General features: G+C 40.2%; 2 protein-coding genes across 2 annotated transcripts in view; one reads left to right on the top strand and one right to left on the bottom strand.

Moving 5' to 3' along the window:
- Positions 1–1,874: 1,874 nt before the first annotated feature.
- Positions 1,875–13,726, bottom strand: nmd3 (NMD3 ribosome export adaptor). Its single transcript, XM_071496806.1, has 16 exons — positions 13,586–13,726; positions 13,115–13,207; positions 11,891–12,025; positions 11,654–11,750; positions 10,678–10,758; positions 9,955–10,083; positions 8,715–8,805; positions 7,913–7,991; positions 7,223–7,319; positions 6,600–6,717; positions 4,657–4,802; positions 4,218–4,330; positions 4,033–4,105; positions 3,688–3,794; positions 2,661–2,731; positions 1,875–2,471 (listed from the first exon to the last, which is right to left on the bottom strand). The coding sequence occupies exons 2-16, from the start codon at positions 13,156–13,158 to the stop codon at positions 2,338–2,340; spliced, it is 1,515 nt and encodes a 504-aa protein (XP_071352907.1). The 5' UTR covers positions 13,159–13,207; positions 13,586–13,726; the 3' UTR covers positions 1,875–2,337.
- A 1,779-nt stretch (positions 13,727–15,505) lies between these two features.
- ppm1lb (protein phosphatase, Mg2+/Mn2+ dependent, 1Lb) overlaps positions 15,506–16,730 on the top strand; it is a 48,446-nt gene continuing 47,221 nt past the window's right edge. The window contains exon 1 of the mRNA XM_071496015.1: positions 15,506–16,371. Within this exon, the coding sequence (XP_071352116.1) occupies positions 15,973–16,371 (399 nt within the window). The 5' untranslated portion in view covers positions 15,506–15,972. The remainder of the gene's footprint in view (positions 16,372–16,730) is intronic.

Here is a 16,730-nt window from a genome sequence, read left to right as displayed (position 1 = left end):
AATTGCAAAAATTTCTACAAATCTGTTTTCACTTTGTCATTATGGGAAATTAAATGTTGACTGATGAGGGATAAATCAGTTTAAATGATTTTAGCATAAAGCAGCAACATCACAAAATATGAAAAAAAACTGGAGGGGTGTGAATACTTTCTGAATGCACTGAATATGACTATGAAACATAAAGATGAATGATGAAGTTGTAATGAATACAGACACCCAGGAACTGAATCTGCTGAATCTGTAAACATATTACGCACGAGTGGCCACAGAGTTTACAAACTCTAACAGGAACTGTAGCACAGTTTATCTTGGTAAACCAACAAGGCCTCCTATTCTCACTCAAACACAACATATATATATATATATATATATATATATATATATATATATATATATATATATATATATATATATATATATATATATATATATATATATATATATATATATATATATATATATATATATATATTCAGAAAAGATGAATTCCACCTCTTTTCTCTTCCAAGTCCCCACCTAAACAGACTGAGACAAACACTTTTGGATTAAATGTCTAACCTGAAGGGTGCCTTCAAAAAAGGACAACCAAAACACCCATGGAAAAGAAATTTAAGTATAAGCTGAGAAGGTGCCTCTTTGTTTTGGCACAATCAGACATACAGTTAGGAAACCTTATCTGTTCTTCCCACTGTTTGCTGACCTGCTCAATTCCTACACTTAACATTATGCATTATTGATATGTAAACACGGGCAGAGCCGCTGTGGCGCACCGGTTATGCATGGATGCACTGCGATTTTGTTAGCGTCACAAGGATGAGGACTGGCTTCAAATGCCAGACACAGTTTATGAGTGAACACATCCTCATTGTGCACATATTGAACAGCACTTTGTAAAATGCGACCTTTACATGAACTGTCCTAACCTGCTCCGCTGCAGGTAATTTGGAAATTACTATTCAAATCAGAGTAACAGCCTCTTTATTCCTTAGACACTCAGTTGTTCAGAGGCAAACTCACAACAACAAGACGGTGGTTTTCTGATATCTGGAAAGTGAGTCTGTAATACTAGAAATTACAGGTAAAGGGGGTTGGAGGCACAGTATTTGGGTCAGAAGGGCTCAGTCTGTGCACATGCGAAGATGGAGAGAAAAATAAGGTCAGCAGGAGGCTGATCAGAAAAAAAGGAGAACCCCTACTCTACGATGTTGTTACCCCCACCCACACCCACACCCACACCCACACAAACACCTCAAGGGGATTCACTTCATTCACTTTCCCAAGTAGATCTGATTACCATTAACAACCAACTCAGGTCTATGAAAAACAAGACAGGGCCGCCTCCTCCTCCTCCTCCTCCTCTTCCTCCTCCTCAAGTTAGAATGTGAGACATGTCACAAAGACTAATTCACTCTGTGATACAAATTCCTACAGTGTCTCAGATTACATGAAGCTTCATATCGCTATGTCTGCACAGCCATGCAACAAACCTGGTGACAAACAACAATCTTAAACTAACTCTGAGTGTAATTTTGGTTTGGATTAATGCTGTAGGGAAGGCTGTGTGTGAGCAAATGTCATGGTTTTACAATCCCAAAACTAACTCTTTCAAGTGGTTATAAACTGATCCTTAGGAGTTTTTAAAGCTCACACAGAATCAGCCTCAGCCCATATCTCAGTGCAGACAGTACTCTCTGCTTGAACAGGTGGTGCTGGTGGGGGAGTATTTGAATATGGCCCATGGTAGCCAAATGACACCATTAACAGGCTTGGGTGGGTTCACTGCAAGTGTGGCCATTTGAAAGCCTTACTTCCCTTTTCTTAGTGGCACAGAGGTCCCTCTGGTGGATGGCAACAGCAAAGCACTTGACAACAAATACCTTTTTTCATCCCCGAGCAGAAAATATCTGTAAGGGCAAATATTTATTTTGATATAGTAGATTATCAGCACTCCATTTCCACATCACTTCAAAAATTCTACATGACAAAGGGGAAAGAGCACTACAGAAGTGAGAATGAGAAGAAGAATGTTAATTTTGCAGGTCCAGTAAATGGTCAGTTTAAATAACTGAAAGTCCAGTTTCTTGAAAGAAACATATCTGTTACAAGTGGCACCGTTATAATTATAATCCATTGCTTTATGGATTTTAACTGTAATGAGTCATTAAACCACAGTCAGAAGAATTGTGGACTTTTTTCAGTATGAAATATCATGTATCAATTGTTATATCAGTCCTCAATCTGCTGTCAGTTCAAAATCCTGGGTCTGTAATTGTTTCACAGTATCATCAGTGGACCTGTGTTGTGACTGATCGGCTGTCAGTGCAGGGTGGCGACTGGTTAGTCTGTCATCATGTCAGCACCCTCTCCTCCGGTGGCATCTGATAGGCTGAGCTCCTCCAGCATCTCCATCAGGGAGATGCGTGGTGCTCCGTCATCATCAGTGTCACTCTCCACTGGGATCTTCGAGGCATCTGAAATTCAGACAGAAAACTCTTCATTAACTATCCAACACATCGGCTATAATCAGCTGCGTGCTACGAGTTCTATCAGCAACGTAAGCAGGCGTTGACAGTAAATTAGCCGTAGCCTGACAATAGAAATATAAATACATGAACAGAAGGGCTGAATTCTCTTGAGATACTGATGTAGAAGAAAGTCACCTCTGTAGATGTTGACATTCTTCCTCAGAGACTCATCCTCCTCCAGGTCCTCAAGGAAGTCCTGGTATTGTCTAAAGACAGAAAAGGAAATTAAGACCAAACCCATGTGGCACAACATTACACACACAAAAAAAAACCCTACAGGATATATGGCATTCTTGGCATATGATCAAACTATTCACCAATGAACCAAAAACAATGGCAGGTCTTTAGTCACCATCTCAGGAGCTTAAGTGTTTTCCCTTATTTTCAGTGCCGTGGACATTTGTTCAGAAAAAACACTTTTCCCTTCCTCATTTCTTCAAAATGCATTTGAGGATAAAACTTCTTTGTCTAAAAAAAGGTATTTTCTGAGGAGAAGGTGTTCGAAATCTATGCACCTATGGTTTGTGTAATAATATTTCATGAGAACTACAAAAGATAATATTTTCATTGGATACTTCATGCAGCTAGGTACAGGACCCTTCTCCCAAGCACTTTCACACTACAGTATAGGTCTGGTGACATTCTACAATTTTTTTGTCAAGAAAATCAACTTGTTAGTCAGTATTAACAAGTATTGTCTGTGTAGCCAAAGCCTGATACGATTTATTCCTCTGTGCCACAGAGCTCCATTGCTATTAAAAACACATCAGTAAGTCACACTGTTGCACTGGCTGACATGTTCCTTCATTACGATAAACACGGCAATTTCACTAGAGCACCAAATGTGTATCAATCTGCAGCTGAAAATAGTCCCTGACAAATGCATTATTTACTCCTGTTTGATTAACGTTAAACTGTTTTAGAAAATTTTCAAACCTTTGTGAGAAAGCAGAGAAACAGAAAAGTGCACTGCTGGTTTTGGACTTTCCCTGGGATTTGTTGACATTAAGAAAATCCTAGAGTATCACCAGCCTTATCCTTTAAAAGCCAACTCATTCAACATCAGAGATGAATATTGGACAGCTCTTGTGATGGAGGTGGAAAATTTTAGAAGCTTTAAATCACTCACTTCAAGAGAATCATAAATGAGCTACTATCCTACCTCTCATCATCTGTGTCCATGCCATCACGGTCTCTGGACATCTCCTGTAGTTTCCAGTTCCTGCGCTTCACCCTCCTGCTGCGGTCGTAGCTCTTCTTGATCAGCACCTATGAGAGTCCGCACTATACAAATTAAAACACTACAAAAGACTATCCTCATAGTTTTCTTATGTGATTCTATGTGGGGATGTAGTGTTTTTCCAAGAATGCTGTCAAATCTACAGCCAGTATTTTATCCTGCCGCTAGAGGTCAGTGTTAATCAAGTCAACAATAGCTGCTGACGGCATCATCTGAGGGCTATGTTTATTCACTGAGGGTGTGCAGAGAAGTGCAGCTGACTCTTACCACATCAGGAACATGGTGAGGGTTCATCTTATTCAGGTATTCATCATTGATGTTAGAATTGGCAAAGTCAAACCTGCAGCGTTGAAAGTAAGACGTTCCATTAAGCGTAAAGCCCACAGCTAGCAATTTGTCTTTACTGCCAACCTGAGCGACATCTGAATGTCTCATCAACACTTGATACTCACCCCAGCACGAGGTCTCCAATGTTGAGCAGGTGGCCCAGGAATGTACGGCAGTGATACTGCTGACTGGTGTCCATCTCTGATGTTTTCTGAACCCACACCTCAGCCAGGGTGTGCTGTAACCCACACACAAGTACACACAAGGGAACAGAAATGTAGTTTCCAGCCATTTCAAGAACGTTACTCTTGTTCTCTTCCTCCAATTTGTTCAGACAGTTGCATCGATAACAATGCAACATTCAGACAGAGGAAAGGAGAGAGCAAACACTCTCCCAACAAACCTCATTCCCCCCCTGTCACTGAAACAAACGCTGCTGTTGAATGCTGCATACAGGTTCAGGGATAATTTAATGGTTCGCTATTGATTTTGCTTCCAAGAGAAGAGCAATGTTCCCCCATAATGCAATCTGTTCTGCAACAACACACACAAACACACGCTCACCTTATTGGACCTCAAGCCCGCTCCGGCACCCAGCTTCTGGTCTCTGATGATGTCAATGTCCATGACAATGAACTCCTCCAGTTGCCGTGGGTTACAGAGACTGTTGAAGGGGTTACGCCAGTATGTGTTCCCATCCACCTCAGCAACTAGTGTGTAAGACGTTATTCATGTATTTATTACTGACCATCAAAACTAGTCATTAGGGCAGTCGGTTGAGAAGTGTGAGCACAAATTATACACTACCTTCTCATTTTTACTTGACAGTTAAAGAACTTGAAAAATTGATCGAGATCCTTTAATCTAAAAGCCACATGGGTACTGAGAATTTAAAAAAAATTGATTTGCCCGCCAGTGTATTTCTCTCCTATACATATTCCAAACAAACCAGACAGGAACGATGTTTTTCTGTCTATACTGCAAATAAAGTGAACACGAGCAGATGAACAGCAACACACATATTTTTTTAATACTTGAGTTAATTGCCTACTGCAGCCTAAATCCGCTGAACAGAGCTCTGCCTCCAGGCTCTTTCTGCTATTCAGCCTACTCAAAAACTTTCTGCAACAAAAATAGCCTGGTCTTTGAAGAGTAATTAAAAACGTGTGTGCCACTTCCAAAATGTCAGAATTCTGCTGAGGAGCGCCTCAGCCTCTCACATAATGAGTGATTATACCAGATACAGAGGGAACACATCATCACTAATTGTCACCACATTTGCATTGATTATAAACCTCTTGGCTATGACAGCAGACTTAAAGCAAACTGGAAATGTGTTTTTCTTTTCTTATTGTAAGTGTGTCTCGTGCTGTGCCGTGACTGGGAACAGAGGGGAGCTGTTAAATAGTTAAACAACTATGATGAACATGTGGTCAGCAGACTGAGGTCAGCTTAGTGCAGCACTGAAGGACTTAACCCAAGCACTGACTCTCAGTTACACTCACTGAGCACTTTATTAGGAACACCACACTAATACTGGCAGAACCTCCCTTTGCTCTCAAAACAGCCTCAGTCCTTTGTGGAATGGATTCCACAAGATGTTGGAAACATTCATTTGAGATTCTGCTCCACGTTGACATGACTATTCAGTTCATCCTTGAGTTCACGTGAATTTTTTGCACCAAATTTGAAGAAATTCGCTGAGATTTTGGGTTCACAAGAATGGGACGCACAAATGGACGGATGTCTAACCCGAAAACGAGTGCCTCTGGCCACGGCCATATATCATGATGTCTGGGCTGGATTGTATTGAGATATTACATTTTTTGATTTTGCCCAAGCCTGATAAGAGCACTACATGAATGTCTTCTCCCCCAGTGTGCTGTAGTAAAACCTTGAAAATTGACACTATACTAAATGGACTGAAATGTGGACGGAAATGCTTGGGAAACTCTGACCTGCTGTACATCAGACCTTTCACAAAGTCTACACATAGAGCCCAGATAAATGAATGAGAACATCAGTACTTTTGAGTTTTAATGACTAAAAACTACACATGCTGAAAACCAGAGGAGACAGGCTTCGAGGCCCTGAACAACCTGCCTGAGGAAACGTCTTGCTGAGTCAGCATCATCTTTTACATCTCTTTATAGACACAAATATATTTTATAGGAGGAGAACTTATCCTGATTTTTATGAGTTGTTATTTGATTTTACTTGAACTGTCTCTTTATTTCTTTCTGTTATATTACTGGAATTGGTGTTATCCATTTCACTCTTGTACAGTTAATGTCTCCCATATATTTGATTTAATAGTTTGTTGATTTTGACTTCTTGTGTGAAGAACGTTTTACATTGGGTTTTTGATAGATGCTCTATAAATAACGATTATTATAATAAAACACACAGTTTGCTGACTGCAGCTATATTCAACCACAACAGGCTAAGCTGTCATTGTATTGGACTGTGATGCAAGTTAAAACTCAGTGGGCAGTTGCAATACTCACTCTGCAGCGTGCTTGGATCGATGAGGTGGATGGTGCTGGTGACGCGGACGCACACACACACCTGACCCATGTTCCCCAGGCTCTGCGCCAGGCGTGGTGAAAGACACACGACATTGTCCTGGCAACCAGACAGCACAGAGTCAAACTGAGGTCATGGGGAAAGTAAAAGACTTTGAAGTGAACAATGTGTCTGTGTATTCAAATTCCCGTTTTCTTTTATTGGATATGCCCTGTATGGCCTCTCCCACTCATGTATTGATGTTTAAAACACAGAACTAAAGCTGCATGTCAAATGGGATTAAGCAGCTTTTGAAAATGACAAACACCTGCGAGAACCGCTCTCCCTACCTTAGTTTTAATGTTTAAGTGTATTAAGTCTCTCGGCCTATTCAATATGCTCAATTTATTATCTCTTGTTACTGTCAAAAACAAATATAACATGAAAGATTTTTGGCCAAGCTCAGGTTTCCATCTGCATAGCAGCAGAACATTTGACAGCTTTCTAACACAACATTTTTTACTATACTGACAAAGTGAGGGCTTCAGAGGTGACAGTGTGGGTGTTAAAAAAAAAAAAGCCAAAGGAAAAAAAAAAAGAATAAATAAAACACATAGCTGTATACCTTGCAGACAGGTACGATCTCCACAGAGAAGGTGCTCTTATAGTTGTATGTGTTTGAATGGATGTCGTGAGAGATGAGGCGCTGGGAAGTCTTTGACCTTTAAAATGAAAAAGAAAGTTTTTATCATTGTTACCACCGCAGACGTCATTCAGAGATGCAGCAGAGTCCATATTGTACCAGTTGGACAAATTGCAGCAACAAAGAGGCTTGAATGCAATAGGATGTTCTGCAAACATGGAAAATACTAGTGTATTGGGCAACTTAGCTCGTCTGAGCTGCTGGAGGTCATGTCGACATGATCCACATTCAGGTGAGTAATTATGCAATGTTTTAGTTTCTAGCATCCAGAAACAACACTTGGCTGTTTTTCTTTGCTAATAATGATGTATGTACTGATAGAAACACGCTGTAAAATAACATCTTGGTTTTTCATACATTCTTTGTTAATGCAGTTTTCATTAGGACAATTTATTATAGCAGCCTACATTTTGGTAACACCTGCTAGAAAATTATCTCCACTAATTTCATTACATAAACATGACAGCTGCATCTAGATAGTCTTGATCTGTTTGCATACTCTGAAGGTTGTGCTCAGCATCTAAATACTTGTAAATTAAAAAGGCACGTAGACTTAATACTGAGCATCATGAGGATAACGTTTTTACAGGCACAGGCTGGAGCCCTGCTCACCTGCAGGGAACAGTGCACTGGAGGAAGTCGACCATCTTCTGAGCGTGTTGCTTGGAGCCATAGTAGAAATCAATCCCCTCTGAAAGAGAAGAGCGATAGAATCAAATCCTCCACCAATAAATACATCACAGGCGCACTTCACGGGTCATCACCTTTGCAGAATTCATATGCATGCAAACAACACACACAAGGGAGGAGATGACGATGGCAAAAAATATGGCAGCCACATGTTGTAACCTTCATAAAGCTTTTAAGTCCTGCCGAGATGTGGAGATGATTTAAATTACACTGTCGGGCCAAACCCCACTTCACAGTCCTGTCCAACAGCACAGAGTGCTGCTGCTGAGCTGTCACTCAATGCACAGCATGGGGGGGGGGGGGGGGGGGGGGGGGGGGTATTGTGAGCCTTAGCATCTCTAAACAGGGTATGAAGCAAGCTTGCGTCGCAGGAATCTGGGATGGAATGCCTGCTCTGATTACAGCACACTGATTAGACGCACAACGCATGCCCCCCTGAGGCCCACGCGAGGACAGCTGTATGAAGTGATTGGCGCCAGTGATATGCATGCATGGCTTGCTGTCTGGTACGGGAAGCGGTAATTAACACTTGACGTATCATTATGTTCTGCTTAGTTCTAATCCACGTCAGTTACGCTGGTGACGAGTAAGATAAGTTTCCCACTTTTCAGTGTAATTCGGTTCGAGGCACTAAGGAAAATAGCAGGCCCCCTCCCTTTAGACATTTGAATACTAACATACATGAACAAAATTAAATACATTAAATCATATACCAATGACTTACCATGGATTTCTTTGATGTTGAGGGCATTCTGGTGGAGTTTATGCTTGAGGATCAGCTGCTCTAGATAGTAGAATGTCTTTTTATGAATGGTCTGTTAAAAAAATAAAAAATCTCACATCATTATGACCATACAGAGATTCACACAGAGCTCTCCAGCCCCATGGCCCAATTATTTAAACATTTATTGCTCTAAAAATTGGATTAACAGCTTGGCATCTGCCATGACCGGTTGCCTCCTTTGACCTTTCAGAAAAATATCCCAGTTAAACACTTCAGTGCCTGCAGCTATCTACATGTTTTTATTTTTTTTTATTTTTTTTTTAAGTTCTGAACAAAGTGAAGTTGGTAAAAATACATCCCAGGGGCAAAGGGCTGCTGAGGAACAAGTAAGTACAAGTGGAGGTTCATGCTGTTAATTCAAACTTCCAAGATAGCTGTTTCACAGTAAAAGCCTGTCGTGAAGAGAAATGACTTTGGCATTTGGTGTGAAGTAGCTGCAGACAGTGCAGTTATATAATCAGCAGGGTATCTTAGCTTTATATCATGAGGTGGTAACAGAAATTAGAAGGTCTAAATCTACACAGATTTCACCTGTTTCTGAGTAATCATCTCACAAGTCTACTGTCACTGCATGGCAGCAGCTAAGCTTGGTTTAGCTCCACACTTCAGTGATAAAAGAGAAGTGCAACCTTAGGATTAAGTGCAGTATTTCCTGCCAAATACCAAGGGCTCTATATTGGTTTTACATAAAACCTACATGGCTCAGATTCATGCTTTAACATGCTGCTGCCAAATTAACACATAATGACAGGACTGTGAAAAGACAGAATAAACTTACAGAGTAGATTTAAATTGGAAAAATGACAGCAACCAAGATAAAACACAATAACATGAGTTCATGGGCTCATGTTTAGAGGGTGCAGGAGAAAAAAATTTACTTGGCCAAAATTTCTTGAATATCTGCCATACATTTTATAACCATTGCAGCCCTTTAGTTTTATTTACTTGCATATATGGTTCTAGCCCCCTGATACCTAAACAATCTGATTTGCTGAAAGTACCCTTTCCAAATATAAAACCATTGTTTATGTTTCAACCGATCAAATGCTTCATAAAAATAAGCACATTAAGAAGCATACAGGGCATATTGAAGTATACTTTCAAAAGGTCAATGTGTGTGAGTCTAGTTTAAGTAAAGCAGAACAGGAGATAAGCAAAAAATGATTTCGATCACACTAACCTTCTGCCTAACTTGCACCACAGCCTTCCAGAAGTCCTTGGCTTCCACACGATGGCAGTCGTCACACATCTGGGGCTGGATGACAAACTCGACCACGAACACCTGCTGGAGGATAGCGCCATTCATCACCTAGAGAAGGAAAGACAGCAACAAGTTACACCATATGTTCCAACTGCATGGCAAACAGCGACGAAAACTCTGTCATTCTGTCATTCAGTAAACCACATCGTCTCGGGAATGATTCCATCTCTCAGTCATTTAGAAAACATCAGACCACTGGGATCTGGAGACAGTATTATAGAGACCCTCCAACAGCACAAACAAAAGAGTTGTTCCCAGGAAGCACAGGGCTCAGGTTCTCACTAAAGGTCAAGGAGATGAGATGACAGCCTCTGGCAACACTCACCTCTCTCAAACACACAAAACTCTGTCAACAACAAACTCTGTTTCAAGAGTTTATCTTAAAGTCTGGTGCAAATATGGTTCTCATTATCACAGACCGCCACTTCTGGTGACTGGATGTATGTGTTACACCCTTGCATTATTATTTTCATATTAACCAAATGGCTTAAATCTGTACCTACTGCCAATCACCATCTGAAAACTAGCCCAGATGACCTTTAGATGAAACACATGTTGTCTATCTCAGGTCACTAATCAGTTTTAATCCTTCAGTTTGAATGTCATTCTCCCACACTTGTCACTTCCACGCTGTTTTCTTACCTCTTTCTGTATGGTCAGTTTCATCTTAATCCTTTTAGAGTGTGGCTCTGTCCACAGGAAACCAGCGTCAATAAGACGCACCTGTGAGGAGAGAGGCACCGTAGCATGAGCCATGATTAAATACTCAAAGGTACTGTCGTGACCATGGTGCACATTAGGGCTGGATGATATGTAAAAAAAACATAAAAATAAATAAATATATATATATATATATATATATATATATATATATATATATATGCAATATGAGTCAAGATTTCAGTTGAAATTTCATTTTTGATTAAAAAAAAAAAAAATTTTTTTAATTAAAATAATGACGATGTCATTTTTGTTGGGGCCTGTGCCAAACAAGCATGTTCCCTTATGTGTGCAGGATATGATTTGTAGGCCGGAGCATCTCTGTTTCATCACAATGCTTCATTTATGATATGGTGTAACACACGTTAACTTTATCAAAATAAATAGCAGCTCCTGTGAACTGGATACTGCACTCTGATTTCAATAATATTTCAATTAATGGCTCAGCCCATCATCATAGTGCACATCTTCATGACAAATCAGAAACATAGGGGGAACACAATGTTATAACAAGTTAACCCATGACAAAGGCCCTTCAAAGGATACTATAAATATGGAGGTTATAATGTTTATTTTTAATGTGAATGGCGCTAAGGTGTTGACTCAACTTCATGGTTATCTCAGACTGGTAACAGTAAGTCAATTAACCCATTAGTCAAGATAATTTTGTCACTGAAATTATACCACTTATTGTTTAAAAAAGAAAAAAAAAAGTAATATAATAAAAAAGTAAGTGGGATCAATAGCAAGACAGAATTAAAAGAGCAATTTAGCACCAAATCCCCATGATTAGGACGGGGCGGGGTAGACCTGGAATTTATATCTACACTTTTCTGTCTTTTATCCAAGTGTGAGTATGTTATTATCTTTAGTGAAGTTTAGTAAGAATCATACTCACTTTGGTCATAGAGCTCTTGATTTTCTTCAGGCACAGCGCCAGCAGCTCTCTGGACTCCAGGGCACACTGCACCCACGTGGCTGGAGGCTGCAAGTACCTGGATGAAAACAGAACATGTGCATTCAAGCCTCAACAACAATTCCCAAGAGAAAAACTTTTTGTACCTGTAAATCCTTTCTGGAGGGAAACGATGATACAACAAACAAACAAAAACCTATTATTCATCATTAAACAAACCTTTCACACTGCTTGCAGAAGTGAACTGTGACCTGCTTGGGGATTCCCTCTGAGATGTCTACCTGAGTACGCAGGCAGGGTACACACATGTTGGCTGGGTTGGGAGGAATAGGGGCGCCACAGGTACAGCACAGGCTGGAGAGGAGTGAAGCAACATTAGTAAGACTCCATAGTGAGTGAAATAAAGAAATGATGTGGCACTTTACACCTCAGGGTCCAACAAACAAAAGTATGTTTTTGAGTTTTTGAGTCAATAAAGACAAGCACAACACATTACAGCTAATATTGTTTGTTTGATTTCTTGTTTTCCCTTCTTTCTATCAGTTCATTTTAACAATTAATGCAAGCCAATTAAATTTTACATGAACTCACAAATCATCACAATGAACATTTACATACCTATGGTACTGTCGAAATTACACTAAAATTGTGCTGTAGATAACATGAAATCCCAGATTATTTAAAAAAAAAAAAATGTTTTTGTGTTGCAGCATGTGTGAAATGTTGACATTCAAAACTATAGACCTAGAATACGAACAGCAACCTTTCTAGTCAAGAAACTACCACAGTGATGTAGCCCTTTAACTCCCAAACCATTTCACCTGGTGTTATGATGCTATAAATGGGAACTGATTCAAACCGGCCTTTTCTCTTAGCAGATTTCATTGTTCTCCATTTCTTAGTAGAGTTGCTCTGAGCAACAGAGGACAGAGCGTCAGGAGAAACTATTAGCTGGGATCTTTTGATGGAGTTGAGAAAGACTCCTCCTATAAATTCTGAATGCACTGCTATGTGGCAATGAACTGTTCTAGACAAACAAAAGTGACCTAATGTTTGCTACCATATATTTCTAGATCTCCGTGGTTCTAAATTCTTTATTATTATGTACTGAGCTATCACTATAACACAGGCAACACTAATGTACTTAGTAATGGAACAACGATTAAACAAAGATTTAACCAAAACCACTACACCTAGATTTGTTAAAACTGGACTAGATAAACAGGGAAAGTGTAAAGGCTGTTTAAAACATAATTTTTCAGATTTTGAAAAACCAATTAAACTATACAGACTTTAGGTTTTCTGAGATTTGTGTACATTAACTTCAGCTTCCTTAGTAATTACAGATGTGTTTTTCCTTCTTGATAAATGTCTATAATGTGTCAGCAAACAATACTGCAAATTTTGACGAACATAAAGACACTTTGAATGTTTTTCACTTACATATTCCCCTGGCTGCTTGTGGCGGGGGCTTGCATGTACTCCATTCTGGCCAAGTTGACAGGTCAGTGTATGTCAGTGGATCTCTGTGCAGCTCTGAGGACAAAAAAATGACAGATTTAACTGGCTCTGCCAACAGATTTGACAGCAGCAAAACTGCTAGGGCATAGCCAATGTTAGCTTGCAGTGATACGCTGGTTAACAACCACTAATCTTATGTCTAACAGCAGTTAATAATTATATTACTTCTAGATGTTTATAAGTGTTGACTTGGGAACAGATAGAAAGTTGTAAAAAGACTCCTACATCATTAAAAATGATGCTAGCCGATGCTTTAGATTCCGTATCAGACAGTTAGCATTAAAGGCTAAACTGCTATTTCTGATGAGTATTTCTACAAGAAACGACCACGCCGTATCAACCAAAACTTATACGATCACTGCAACTGATAAAAGCAAGTCTGACAAAACTTACAGAAGTTATTTTGGTCACAGATCCACGACACACTGTGAAGTGAGGAGGTCCTCCACGTTTTTCCCAACCAAGAAACCGTGCGAGGCGTGATGACGTCATCCGGGCCTCAAAGACCTCGGGACTGTCTTTGAATGCCTGAATAAATTTCCTTCAAATTAAAGTGAAATAATTCAAATTAAATAATAAAAAAAAGAGATAAAACTGAGAAAAAATTATGATAAAAATAACCAATACAAATTAGACTTACATTCACACATTTAATTCATGAAGATAATCAACAGTACCGAGCAACTGCATAAAGAGAACTGTTAAAAATAAACCAAATTAAAGGGAGCTTTGACAAATAAAACCCTTTTTTCCTATTATACTTTAAAAAATAAAAAGGAGAGAAAACTAGAGAAAAAGAAAATAAGATTCTGCTCTGCTCCAACATAATAGGAATAGGTCATGCAAAATATATGACGATCTAAGACTATATTGTCCAAGCTGAGCCAGCAAAGTGAGTGAGGGAAATGTTTTAGAGAAACGTGCATCGAATTAGGCAATAACATGGACAGTAGAAATGAGGTGGAATTTTATACAGTGTGCACAAAGCCTGGTTTTCCTTCAACTCAACGCCTGGACCCAATTACATATAATTTTAATAATTATATTACAGTAAAAACGGTCTAGAATTTATTTGAATTAAGTATATTACGAAGTTATGTTTGTGTTAAGTGTTTATTCAGTTATATAAACCTGTCTGCAGAGTTTGAACTGTTATCACCCTTTACTATTCAAAATACACAGGTGTCAGTATCAACATTCATAATGAAAAAAACACCAACATTTTATCTATTTGCCCTCAAATCATGGCAGGAGTAACTCCGTGCGATTTATAAACCCTGAATTATAACATGATCCCAGGTGTGCAATTGTGGCAAATAATTTTTGAATATGCACCATGAAAACAGAATCAGATTTGGAACCTCTCAAAGGCAGGGTCTCAAGATCATGATATTAAGGTTTGTATCTAAACAAAATTCCACTTAATATTATCAAAAACCTATTGCCACCAAGGGCTTTTGGGACCTCTATGTCTACGACCTAAGGGCAGGTGCAGTCGGTAATCCAGCGCTGAATTTTGGTATCATTCATCTGATTTTGTCAATTGTTGTAATGAGATTATCAAAGTTGGGCAGCTATGTTTTAACATTTATGATTAAGCAGCCTGTGGTCATTGTGAGCACCTGTGGTATGGCAGTTTTATGGATGCCTTCAAGTGCTATCGGGAATATATGAAGTCAAAACTAGCGCACGTCACTGTGGGAATATTTAACACTGATGTCGCTGTCACCCTGTTTCTGCTGCTCAGTGTATGATTTGTGTGAAAAGCTTGTGTTCTATGAGTTGTTCCACCAAATAGACATTTTCCCTCTAAATTTCTCTCGTTGTTGCATTTCATTAACTTTTTTAATGTTTTCTTTAAAACTACATTCACCAGCTATCACCATCCCACAGTTGATCCTTTGGAGGAACCAGCTTAGGTAGGCCAACCACCACACTGAACTAAATAGCTATATATCAAGTAGTTAAAACTAGCTCTATCAACATTGATCATTATTAAATCGTTGATTGATCTATCAACGATCTAATAATGTCACGAAATAATATACCAGTAACAGAAAGACCAGTGATTTTACTTTGATGCTTTCAGTACGTTTTGCTGATAACACTTATGTACTTGTGTTTTTCCTGGGGGGCTTTTACCTGTATTGGGTTTTTTTTTTTTTTTTTTTTTTTTTTACATTACTATATTTAAATGACCCCGTGTTGTTATGTGAGCCCGCAGTCTACACAAGCAGTCGTTTGATGGACATTACGAGCTGCCCCTGAAGGCAGCACCGAGGTTTCTTGAGGCAGCGGCGGAGAGTCGCAGTCAGTGTGGCAGCTGGGAATGTGAGGGCTCCGGCACGGACCGCTATTTTCAGGACTGGGAACAGCAGCCAGGGCTGACCGGGAAGAGGCTCTGCCCACAGCTCGACTACAGCCAACACGCTGGCTTAATTTGAAGTCCAAACGGGCTACTTGCGTTTTCTGTCCGGGGGGGGGGGAGGGTGTCGGTGTTGTCGGATGGTCAGCGGACAGCCGTTGGTGGCTCACTGCGGGGCGGCGTGTCCGTTTGTCCGCTAACACCTTACCTCCTGTCCGGTGGGTCCGGTTCAACATCCAGTGAAGTGTCACCCGTTAAGTCAGTATAATCTTAATGTTTCCCGGCGTGAAGGTCTCGGTTAAATGTGCCCGTTTCATCGCTGCCAAGCCGCTCACACCAACGACGATGGACTGAAATCTGCGGCGGGGGCGAACGACACACAACCTGCCGCGATTTCCTGCGTGTAAATAAATAAATGATAGAGGATACAATGACCCTGCTGTCTCTGTTAGGTCGGATCATGCGTTATTTTCTGCTCAGACCGGAGACCTTGTTCCTGCTGTGTATCAGCCTGGCTCTGTGGAGTTACTTCTTCCACACGGACGAAGTGAAGACCATCGTCAAGTCCAGCCGGGATGCGGTCAAGATGGTCAAGGGGAAAGTGGCGGAGATGATGCAGAATGAGCGGTTCGGCGGGCTGGACGTCCTGGACGCGGAGTTCTCCAAGACCTGGGAGTTCAAGAGCAACAACGTGGCCGTGTACTCCATCCAAGGCCGGCGAGACCACATGGAGGACAGGTTCGAGGTGCTCACCGACATAGTCAATAAAAGCCACCCGTCTATATTTGGGATTTTTGATGGCCACGGAGGAGAGGTGAGTGCAATCTGAAAATAACATGCGAGGTGTCCTTTGTGCGTCTTTCCCCACATACAGTCTAAATTACTCTCTGACTCTGTCCAAAACATACACAAGACTGTGGGTGTCCAGGGGCCCTAATTTAAAATGTGGGGGGCCCTAAAGTGTGGGTAGGATGCCTTAAGTGATCTTGAAGAGTATTTTGTGGGCATATCTATTATGTTTGGTTTAGTTTAAAGTCTGCTATCAAAACTGCTGTCAATTTTTTTTATTAAAACTATAAGTGAGACATAGTGGAGCAAGCTGGAATTGAAGTTTGACGGCAAGTTTTTACTCTTCAGTCTTGACCAAAACAGTCCTCGGATTTTTGAAGGGGC

Source organism: Trachinotus anak, unplaced genomic scaffold, assembly GCF_046630095.1.
Source record: "Trachinotus anak isolate AG129_WGS33_773 ecotype Australia unplaced genomic scaffold, CSIRO_AGI_Tana_v1 ptg000014l, whole genome shotgun sequence".
NCBI classification, from domain to species: Eukaryota; Metazoa; Chordata; class Actinopteri; order Carangiformes; family Carangidae; genus Trachinotus; species Trachinotus anak.
The sequence above is the reverse complement of the archived record's forward strand: the minus strand, read 5'-3'. Positions and strand labels throughout refer to the sequence as shown.